Source organism: Danio aesculapii, chromosome 5 (assembly GCF_903798145.1).
Source record: "Danio aesculapii chromosome 5, fDanAes4.1, whole genome shotgun sequence".
NCBI lineage: Eukaryota > Metazoa > Chordata > Actinopteri > Cypriniformes > Danionidae > Danio > Danio aesculapii.
In genome coordinates, this window is record NC_079439.1 from 45,996,459 (window position 1) to 46,008,485 (window position 12,027).

Below are 12,027 nucleotides of genomic sequence, written 5' to 3' on the forward strand. Positions count from 1 at the left end.
AATTGAATAAACTAAATTGGTGTAGTGTATAAGTGTGTATGGGTATTTCCCAGTTCTGGGTTGCAGCTGGAAGGGCATCCACTGTGTAAAACATATGCTGGATAAATTGGCGGTTCATTCCGCTGTGGCGACCCCTGATGAATAAAGGGAAGGAAAGCTGAAGGAAAATTAATAAATATTTAAGAAATATTATCTGCGTAACTGCTATACTTCATTTTTAGTTGTTCTCGTTGTTTTTTCAGATTAGAAATCTCACATTCTCATGAAAAATAAGCATCAACGATAATTCTAAACATCTAAAATCTAAATCATTTGGATAATAAAGCTAACAAGAATCATTCACTGTTTAAATGACAACAGAACTGTTTAGGTGATAACAATACTGCACATGTACAATACTGTCATCACAGCAGCATGCTACTTTACCAGTGTGTCCACTTCAGTCCAAAACCCAGTGAAGAGAAGGCAGAAAACGTTTTATAAGGATACATGTTCTAATGCAAAGCATGCCTCACATGAACAGTTTCCCTTTATACACCATTATTTAACTTAAATCCATATATGGAAATGTCTAAAATGTCTCATCAGCAGTCCAGCATGATTGCATAAGTTGTTTGCACACATATCATAATGCAAATGTTTTAAAATTGGCAACAAACATGAATAGAAGTCCACAATTGTGCATTTTCTGGGTATGATAGTTACTTTTACGGATACAATTATGCGCATCCTTTATAAATAAGAACTGAAACTATACACTTTTTTAGTCTGTATGAATGCAGCACTTTTAATATTTAAAAAAAATCTGACAAACAAAAGCTGAAAGTCCACACTAATATAAAGATTAAACATGTTATCCCTTTTTACTACCATTGTGCTACTGGGTGAAATTGTTTATTATAATTTTTTAGCACTAAAGCATTTAAGGTGCATTGTTTGTATTCTAAGTGCTTGCTATAACCTGAATATTAGTTTTCTGATTAAATGTTGTACTAGTTAGATTTATGGGTCTATAAATAAACCAAATGGTAAACAACAGGGTTCCCACATGTTCCTCTGAATCTCGTCTCCCTCTTGTGATATACTTCAGTTTTCTCTGTAGAGTCACATGGGCGCTTCCTCTGTCCCGTGACTCTATTTTTTAACAGATGCAGGCGGTTGTACAGCCCATGCGCTCTGGACTGTGAGAGTAAGTTGCAGGTTAACTTACAACCATCATCACATTTCAATAAACCGTTATGTAAGGGATAAATGTTTTGATGAGGTCTTGCTGTCTGTTGATCACAGCCTGACACGGGAGCGCTCTTCGCCATCCGTCATCATGATGATGATGATGTCCCGGGGGTTTGACGGTCACGAGATCTGAGGCTGCGGAAGAAAACTTTCTACACGCGAGTCTTTGAACAAACGAAAGCAGCTCGACATGATGCTCCTATCGGTCAGATAGGAGTCAGGACATCCTGTGCCCACATTGCCAAAACGAGTAGTTTGGTTTCCGTGGTTTTGTGCAGCTTCTACTTGAAAGCGGAAGTAAAACATAGCTTTTTTTGGATTTTTGTTGGCGCTGTTGTTCATACGGACAGGTAGGTCGCATTTGTTTCTCTTCACTTTAATTACTTCACCGCTATTTGTGTCAAGATAACTGCTTACACCCAACATCTGCTGGAGATCATGATGATGATGATGACGGTGGTCTGGAAATGTCAGGTGTTATTAACATCGGGATGAACGTCTGCTTGATACAAACAACTGCTTGTATGATGTCGCTGTTGTTATTATTGTTAGATATTGGGGTGGTTTAAAAGTCAGATTGTTGTTTCTAGCTCTATTGGGTGAACGTACGCGGCGTACTTCGGATTGTTTACATTGTCATGTACTTCCGCTACCAGAAATATGGAAAAAATGTTTTAAAAACGCGGTTCATCCAAGACGTTTAGCGAGACATTCGAGGTCTTCCAGTTTCAGGGCTTCATTAGTCACTGAAATGTATGAAAAATGTGAAAACTCAGATTTTTTATAGGCCTTATAAAGTATTGGAAAAAGGTAAATACAAATCCATGAATTTACAGAGTTATTGAATTTTCATAAGTGGTTACTCCAGTCTTCAGTGTCACATTATTCTTGAAAATGAATGTTCTTATGGTAATTTAGAGCGAATATTCCACCAAATATTTATTTCTTAACACTCAAGATGTAATAACAGCAGTAATAAAATCAAAAATAAGAATTTGTTAAAATATCAATATAAACGTCTGAAATCAAGGCACATTTAATGTTACTTTATGCGAGAAATATGCTATAAATTAGCATTTTTATAGTAAAGGGCTTGTTCACCTAAAATGAAAATTTATACAGCATCAGTAGGTTCCAAACTTGAATTAGTTTTTTTATTCTGTTGAAAACTAGTTATTTTGAAGGAAGCTGAAAGACAGTAACCATTGACATCCATAAAGGAACAACAAATACTATTGAAGTCAATGGTGACCGCTTTCCAGCTTGCTTTAAAATAATTTATTGTGTTTTGGAACTAGTCAATTCTGATGACAGAATGTTGAGTTTTGGTTGAACTATCACAGTAATCATTAGTTTACTGCATAAAACATCTAGCGATAAATTGTAAATCCAGAGAAACTGCAGATTTTCGAGTGGTCTATTAATTTTTATTCAAAACTGTATATGCTCTACGAAATGGTTTATTATTATGATTTATTCACTCTCAAGGCATCCTGGGTGACTTTCTTCCTTGTCAAAATTAAATCCAATCAAGGTTACTTTAAAAAATGTCGTTGTTTATTCATGCTACATTGTCAACAGGTGCCATTGTAGCAATGTTACAATGGCTACAATGGTAACAATGTTTTTCTTCACCAGACCAAAACAAGTTCAATAAAGTGCACCAATGTGTTAAAAAGGTGACTCACAGGAAGAAAAAAATATCCCTGTTTAAAATTTTATAAACTGTTTTTTTTTTTTTTTTTTTTTTTTGGAACTCCTGCTAACTGTTGTATATGAGAGACTGGGATAGCGGATGACTTGGGACATATGCATAGTTCGAGCGCTGTATCAATTAATCATAAACTCGCACATGACAGTTAGCAAAAATTAACAAAAAGTTAACAAAAAATTAACAAAAAATTAACAAAACTGTTGATAACAATTTAAATATGGATATTGTTCTTACAAAAACTCATCGATTCATTAAAGGAGATCTTTAATAAACTGTTTTTTAATTATGGATGGATGGACTTTATTGGTCATGTTTTAGACGGTTGAAGAGAAATACCTGTCTGTTGCTATTATAGAGCTTAAAAAAGCCAGGACTTTTTTGTCTGATTGGATTCAACTAGGTGACATGGTGGCTCAGTGATTTGCACTGTTGCCTCACAGCAGGAAGGCCGCTGGTTTGAGTCCTGGCTGGCTCAGTTGGCATTTCAGTGTGGAGTTTGGATGTTCTCCCTGTGTTCGCATGGGTTTCCTCTGGGTGCTCTGGATTCCCTCTCATTTCAAAGAAATGTGCTATAGGTGAATTAGATAAACTAAATTCGCCTTAGTGTATTGAGTGTCTGTGTGAATGAGTATGTGTATGGACGTTTCCCAGTACTGGGTTGCAGCTGGAAGGGCTTCCGCTGTGTAAAATATATGCTAAGTTGGTGGTTCATTCCACTGTGGCAATCCCTAATAAATAAGCCGAAGGAAAATTAACGGATTCAACTAAAAGAAGAGTTATATACACCTGGGATGCCTTTAGTGTGAGTAAATCATTTTCTTATTTTTATTTCTGTGTGAACTAACCCTTTAAAGGTGCTTCATTTAAGGTCTTATGGTTTGTCACGAAAAAGAATTTACTACAGTGGCAAAATCTGTTTCAAACGTTGTTTTTTGGGAAGCAAAAAGGTTGAGTTCTGATGTTATCTTCAGGAAATGTCCTTTTTTTTTAAAGGAATAGTTCTCCCATGTATATTAAATGTATATTACCACCATTTCCTTTGCCTCAAATAGTTCCAAACACAAAATAATATATTTTGGAGAATGTTGGAAATCAGTAACCGTTGACTTCCACTTTAGAAAAAAAATACTATGTACATTTTTTTTTATGGGTTTGATTAATTGAGTGTTGATAATGACGACTGAATTTAGATTTTTGTGTGAATTATCCCTTTATTGATGTTTTTAAGAGCTTTCTCTAAACAAATTGACTATTAACAGTTAGAGAACATTTAAAAAAATCTACATGGGCTCACCAGGGTCTTTGTATGGCAGTGGTGCTTCATGGCATCTTAAATTCCCTAAAGAACTTCTTAAGAAAGTTTCTTAACAAAACCTGTTAAACAGAAGGTTCAACATTTTCTTAATACAGTAGTGATGCTGTTTATAATACCTCAACCACCCAAATAAACACCTGAGGAACTAACTTTTATGTGTACTATCAACGGTAATTCTGCTTGCTGTATTTGTTCAAGCCTTTTTCCATGATATTAAGTCATAAAAGTGTCACTTTTGAGCAATTTTTATGAAGTTTACTTTTCAAGTCATAAAAAATGTTGTTTGATTTTGTACTAAACAGGAATTGGTTGAAAGATTTCTTAATTTGTGGGTTCCTGTTTTTCAGATCATGGCAAACGAGCACTCGCCTCTTCTAGTTCATGGGGTTTACAGCATGATGGGAAATGCTGAAGACTCCAGGGGTGGATCAGCAGGGACAGGAGAGGCGTCAAACTCCAAATCAGACCCCCGCAAACTCAACACTTTCTTTGGCGTCATGGTGCCCACCATCCTCTCCATGTTCAGTATTGTGCTCTTTCTTCGCACAGGTAAGATAAAAAGACAGAAGAGGATGACAAGAGACTTTATAATAGATGTTTACATTATATTTTTATTAATACATTGTGTGTGTTAAGCTTAAAGTGTTCTGAGCTTAAAGTCTTCTGATACAGTATATGTTGATGTTCTAGGTTTTGTTGTGGGACATGCTGGTCTTCTGCATGGTCTCCTCATGCTGTTAGTGGCTTACTTCATCATCTCATTGACAATCCTGTCTATATGTGCCATTTCAACTAATGGAGCTGTGGAAGGAGGTGGAGCCTATTGTATCCTTAACCAATCTCTGTGTCTTATAGATGCAGCATATCTAACACCGCTAAATTGGGTTATCAGGTCAGCATTTGTTGCTTACTCGTCATTTTATCTTGTACACTCTTTTCAGTAATTTAACCACATTCCACAACTGAATTACCTATAAAAATGTTCAGGTAGTAACTGCATTTACAAAAATTGTAGTGTTTCTGGAACCAAAGCTGTTGTTAAAGTGCTTCCCATACATAGACTTTACTTGGGCGGGATGCTAAGGTATATTAACGGCCATCCAAGTACATTTGGCAACACTTTTTATAAATTTTTTTCTATTATTATCATCCTTTTATACTTAAAAAAAAAATCTTCCCCAATATCTGCAATCGATTAATGAGTAAACAATTGTCTCTCGTTTACCCATTTTGTAAGCCTACTGCTGGATCTGTGCACTCCCACAGACAATCACGTGCCCTGCAGACCCACAGAGATGAGCCTTTTTGGCACCTAAATGCATCCGGCTGGGGTTTCTAAATCTCCTAATGTCCAGTATTTGGCTTTTGCTTTCAAAAGTTGTCATTAAGTGTATGCGTTTTTACAATACCTTTTTATTTAAACCTACCTTCGCTTGGCTCTACAGCTGACTGTGCACGCACAGCCGTGAGCGTGAGAGAAACATTAAATAATTCATTCTTTAATCTAAACGAATCTAAAAATTTACTATATACTCGACATCTAAATGACATCTAAACTGGCAAAAATATTTGTACACCATTATAAATGGTTAATCAACTTACTTACTTTATTTAAATAATCCACACTTTTAATTATTATCTTTTTAGAGATATTGTCTGTTTTTATTCCCTTTTTTCTGTTATTTATTTCTCATTTGCTGTATATTTTATTAATTTGATGATTTTTACGTATTTTACGTAGTCTATTTTATACATATCTAAAAGGCTTTGGCAATGCTGTACAAAATGCCATGCGAATAAAGCAACCTGAGCTTGAGAGAGAGAATGAAATAACAATAAAAATAAAACAATTAAAGAGTTAAAAATCACATTTTTTGTTGTTGTATGTTGCATGTAATTGACCATTTATGTGCTGTGTGTAAAAGATGTCTTTCAATCTGGCAACCACCGCAAGTATATTTCAAACCTGTGGGAAGCACTGTGTTAATTATATATTTTAGTGTGTATCATATTTTTCATGCATGCAGAGAAGAGACAGAGTAAATAATTACATTTATGAATGATATTAATCCAAAAAGACAAAAGAGGAACTAGGGTATTTTTAAAAATGTGTTTTATACATCATGCAAAATTAAAACTTGTGTCATCCAACACTATTGTGCAATGGGGGCCCATGACGTCAAAAAGGATGAGAACCACTGTGTTGTGCAAAACTGCCCTCCAAGCATAAACAAAATATGACATCTCCGTCAGTGGTGATTTAGTTGAAATGTCCTTTTTCACTCTAATTTTACTTTGGTCAAAAATATCCAATCAGAGACACCGGACGTTTGATACGTTTCCACAATTTTTGTTGTCACACATGAAATGAAAATTTAGGGAGTTCAGTTGTCACTCAAGAAACTTTACATGGCCATAGAGTAGTGGTTCCCAATTAGGAGTCACCAAAATTTTTTGAGGGCTCGCTTTATTTTGAAGTTTAATTATACAAGGAAACATATATTAGTTTGATGATAAGAAATAATGACAGCTAATTTTAATTTTAATAATCATTAATAATATTTAATTACGTCTTTGAAAAATCTGAGGGATTCCTTAAGGCATTAGGCATTTCCCCCTATGTTTCTTTCTATGTATAAGCACCCCCTACTGTCAAAAAGTGGACTTACATTTTCATTCAGGCTTTCTGCAGTTTTTATTCAGATCATAGATTGAATCACACAAAATCCAAAGTTAGACTGAGCTTCAATGCTATATTGCAAATATTAAATCAAATTAAACACATTGTGCATCCTAAAAATGATTTGAGCATGATAAATCTTAATAGATAACGTTTGTAAATGACCAACCAACATATTTGTTTATTTAAAATCCATTGTTGTTAATGTAATTATTTTCATCTTTATGCAGTTGTTGCGATTTTATTAAAAACCTAATAACTGTTGTTCTTATACTTGTTTTTTTTCTTCTTATTACTGTTAAGGGGTCTGAAGTCTTGATAAATGAATATGGGCTTCTGGCACCTTTAATGTTATTTTATGCAAAAAAAAGAGCTCTAAATAACATTATTTTTATCTTAAAGTCAAATGCTATTTTAGGCTTTCCGCCAGGATTTTGCCTACCCAAATTCAAAAACCTCCCAAATCCAAATGCAGAGGTGTAAGTGCAAAAGTTTGGTGTCATTTTAAAGAAAACCCTTTACATTTTCATAAAACACAGTTGAAGTGATTAAAATAATTGTATATGTTGTCTGTGTTATAATGAACCCCTCCAAAAAAGAGGAGCTTTTTTTTTTTTTTTTGTAAACCCTAATTTGAAAGTGTACCTTTTAGGTTCTGCGTGGTCTAGGTTGCTGTAATTAATTTAGGTGTTTCCTGCGCATGTCACTAATCATAGGAAAAAAGAAAAATCTGTATCATAATCTATGCAAAAGTTATTCTATTCCAACTGATGAGAGAACGGAACCACTTATGGGGGTATTGGGCCAATACGGACGTTTAAAATTTAAAGAATGCGGAAGTAAATGATGTTACGGACCCGTTACCGGATAAGCCGAGTTTAGGAGGGATAGTTCACTCAAAAATGAAAATTTATTGACTGTTTACTCTCCTACAAGAGGTTCCAAATTTTAAGTTTCTTTTTCTATTGAACACAGCAAAAGATGTTTCGAAGAATGTTAAAAACCGGTAGCCATAACACGTATATTAAAAAAAACAAATACTATAGTTAATTATTACAGCTTTCCAACAATTTTCAAAACAACGTCCAGAAAGAAAGAAACTCAAATAGGTTTGTGACAACTGAAGGATAAGAAAATGGTGACACAATTTTTAGTTTTGGATTATGTATTACTTTTAGGCAGAGATGCTCAAAGTAGGGCCCGATGGCCAAAGTTTTAAGCTTGATTTGGCCTGCCATCCCAGCTGAGAATGAGATGAAGGGTTGGGGAGAATGCCTTTAACAGAAATTGTCATTTCTAATTTGATGTAACCTTTTTTGTTTGTTTTATTTCTGAGCTGCAAAAAAGCTAACTGAAATGAAATGAGTTTTTAAAACTTTAAATGAGATTGTTTTTGTTTTTACTGTAATAAGTAGGCTACATTGTAAAATGTATATATGCTATATTAGTTTATGTAAAATAATGATTTCTAGTTATTTTTCAAAATATATTATTAAATAAATCAGGAAATTACCTAGGGCAACTCTATTTACCTTTAGCCCACTAGCCTCCATAAAGTTTTGCTTTTGGCCCTTCATAAGAAAAATTTGCTTTATGGATTTTGATTGTTAAAATGGTGGTTTCCTGGAAAAACTTGGGAGCCATTACCATGGATCACTAAACTTGCACACTGAACTCAAATCATATATTACTCTATTATCCTTGTGTGTTCGAATATTTTTAACTCTTGAGTCTCAGTCATGATCAGTCGTTCTCTGGGTCCAGAATTTGGCGGGAGCATCGGCCTGATGTTTTACCTAGCGAAGGTGTGTGCGTGTGGTGTGTATGTTCTCGGTCTGGTGGAGGCCATAATTGATGTCTTCGGTCAGGATCCAGGTGAGCACTGCACTGAAGCACACTGTACTGAAAGGTCATTGAATCAAATTAAGTGTCTCTGTTATTCTCTTTCCAGGCTCTGCTGTGTCGCAGGGGGTGCGTGTGCTGCCGCAGGGCTACTGGTACACCGTGTTGTACTCCTCTGTGGTGCTGTTGCTGTGTATGCTGGTGTGTCTGGTCGGTGCTCACATCTACGCCAAAGCCTCTTTTCTCATTCTGCTGGTGGTGACGGTGTCTCTGATCTCCATCATCATCAGTCCTCTGATACTCAGTCCACAGCGCTTCAATATCACACACACATACGGCAACAACCACAGTGTCACGGTCAATCCAAGCTATACGGGCTTTAACAGCACCACTCTGAAGAACAACCTTGGACGTGAGTGATCAACAATGCAATAAGATCAATTTCTAATGATCCTGAACAAATTTTTCCTCCAGGGACCACCTGTTAAAAGAATACCGTATAATACAATGACGTAAAAAAAGAACGAATATTGTACATTATTTACAGTTAATGAAGACTTTTGCTATTTTAAGGATGGGAAAACACGCTTTGCGCCCCAGCGCATGGTCTAACAGGGTTGAGCTTATTCTCTTAATGAGTTTTGGGTGTGTTTTGAGTATAACGTTAATATTAAACGAATCAGAGTCTCAACTCTCATTCCCTTGAAGCGTTAGTAGCGTCGCGCCGTGGTGTATTTGCTATTTACATGGCGGACTTCGTAAAAGGAAAAACTGAACGCTTCACTAGCAGAGAAAACAGTTAAACAGATCTTCTGCAGCGTGAGGATAAAGAACGAGCCTCCTCCATTCGGCCTCTTTATTTTCTTTTTACTATACTTTTACTCTTTGCTTCTTTACTTTAGTGGATAAGGAAACATTGCAAATGAATAAATTAACAATAATTACCAAATGTGGTCAAAAATGTTATATCCTTACACAAGTCCTATTCTTATGCCCCATAAGGTGACGCATGCATCTCCAAAACCTGACATGTGGACAAATCTAAGCTTGTTTTTATTAAAAAAAATTTAAATAAGCATATAATAAATAATAATAATAACATTAAACAAATTGTCATGAATAAACTGAAAAAAGCCCCCTGACATGAAGAAGGCATGGAGGCAGTGGTTTTTATATTTCTGTTGAAATTAATAATTAATTTTTTTATATGTAAAGATGTTTTGTGTATTGCTGTACAACCTGCGTAGGTGCATAACTAACATGCTTTGTTCTGGACTTTAAACCAGGCTTTAGTTGGTCAAGAGCGTGGTCTATTTCAGTTCTTAAAAATAGCAACACACCAACAATGTGCCTTAACACACCTCCTTTTTAGACCAGTACACCAATGAGTCCACACAAAGTGGTGCAAATGGATTTGCTATTTAAACAACGTGGTGGAAAACGTGAAAATTTAGAGTTGTGCTGGTCTGAAAATAGCAACAAATCGCACCTTATACATCTTGCACCTTGTTGCGCTGGGTGGATGATAGGGCCCAATAAATGTAACTACTGATATTGTAAAATGAATAACTCCATAAGAATGATGCTGATGGTAATTAACTGAAGATATTTAGTGGTTACATTTATTTAAAAATTCTTGAAAGATAAATTGGACTGATCATGATCAGCAGTTTCATCAAAAATATTGTTGAAAAATTGTAAATACTGGGTAGTGAAAAAACTCCCGTTCAATAATTTGAGGTCAGAAACATTTAAAAGCTGTTAAAAGAAATTGATTATTTTATTCACAGATTTGATGAAAAGTATTTTGAAGACTTTTATGTTGTTACAAAAAATTTATTTTGAATGAGTTCTGTTCATCAAAGAAAGAAATACATTTTCCCTAAACATACTATATCAGTTTCATTAATATGGGCTTTAAATGGCCATTGTAGACATAATTATCAGCATATAAGCTCAACATGTTTCACTTAATAAATTAGTCTGGTCACTATTTTGCTCTGTCGATCGTCTGATTTTTATGTTTTTATATAATTAAGAGATACTTATAAATAATATAATGAAATACTGGAGTATATAATGTACTATATTGAGACCAGCACCAAAAAAGGACATTTTCTTTAACCCATTTATGAATCTTTCATATTCGGTAGAACTGTGAATTTTTTTTTAATGTAATAAAAATAAAATATTCAGAGGTTCTGTAATATCCTTATGCTTAATAATCTTGCATTTGGATTCCAGTACAATAGAGCTATTAGACTGATTATATGGAGTGTGTTTGGGATAATCGATCATAACTCCACAATAATTTCTATTTGAAGTTTATGGATGACCAAAGCTGAGCACAACTTTTGTATTTTGTATTTCAATCAACCACAAGGGGGCACACAGATCTGTTACTTTCTATTATTGTTTCACTGGAATAAATCTTGTCCAAATATCTGTTCCTGTAGCTCGTTACTCTTTGGACTACAGTACCAACACTATGATGTCTTTCGCCACTGTGTTTGCTGTGATGTTCACCAGCTGCACAGGCATCATGGCAGGAGCCAACATGTCGGGTACAAAACCTTTTTGTATCCTCTCTTACTATTTCATCACTATTTATGGAATAATATCATAAATATCATTATTTGTCTCTTTTTTTTCAGGTGAGCTGAAGAACCCCAGTGAATCAATACCTAAAGGGACCATCATGGCGGTGGCATACACCTTCACTGTCTATGTGCTTCTCTATCTCCTGCTGAGCTCTACCTGTGACAGGTGCTGTTAACATCACATTCATTCATTTTTCTTTTCGACTTAGTCCCTTTATTAATCAGAGCTCACTACAGTGGAATGAACCGCCAATTTGTCCAGCTTATGTTTTACACTGCGGATGCCCTTCCAGCCGCAACCCAACACCAGGAAACACCCAAACACTGCAGCCAATTTAGCTTATTCAATTCACCTATAGTGCATGTCTTGAACATGGGGAGAACATGCAAACTCCACACAAAAATGCCAACTGACACAGATGGGGCTACCCACTGCGCCCCCGTGCTGGAGGTTATTTTAATAAACAAGTTTTTCCCTGATTCTTTAAAAAAAAAAACATTATGATGCACTGTCAAGAGCATTCCAAAACAAAGAGTGGTGATAGAGCCTACTTGGGCCAATCAGAAGCCTGCACAATAAGATCTCGGCTTTCACACTGTGACTGGTGATTCTGAAAATATTCACTTTGGCAGAAGCTTTCAA

The 12,027-nt window shown here is 35.3% G+C and overlaps 1 protein-coding gene across 3 annotated transcripts in view; it reads left to right on the top strand.

Moving 5' to 3' along the window:
- Window positions 1–1,107: 1,107 nt before the first annotated feature.
- Window positions 1,108–12,027, top strand: part of slc12a9 (solute carrier family 12 member 9) — a 33,777-nt gene continuing 22,857 nt past the window's right edge. Inside the window, exons 1-8 of one of the 3 annotated variants that reach the window (XM_056458329.1) lie at window positions 1,108–1,189; window positions 1,288–1,583; window positions 4,610–4,811; window positions 4,953–5,087; window positions 8,680–8,817; window positions 8,894–9,196; window positions 11,241–11,348; window positions 11,439–11,550. In XM_056458329.1, the coding sequence (XP_056314304.1) occupies window positions 4,613–4,811; window positions 4,953–5,087; window positions 8,680–8,817; window positions 8,894–9,196; window positions 11,241–11,348; window positions 11,439–11,550 (995 nt within the window). In that variant the 5' untranslated portion in view covers window positions 1,108–1,189; window positions 1,288–1,583; window positions 4,610–4,612. Of the gene's footprint in view, window positions 1,190–1,215; window positions 1,584–4,609; window positions 4,812–4,952; window positions 5,155–8,679; window positions 8,818–8,893; window positions 9,197–11,240; window positions 11,349–11,438; window positions 11,551–12,027 lie in introns of those variants that run through there. The other 2 variants (XM_056458328.1, XM_056458330.1) reach the window with 2 other exon arrangements.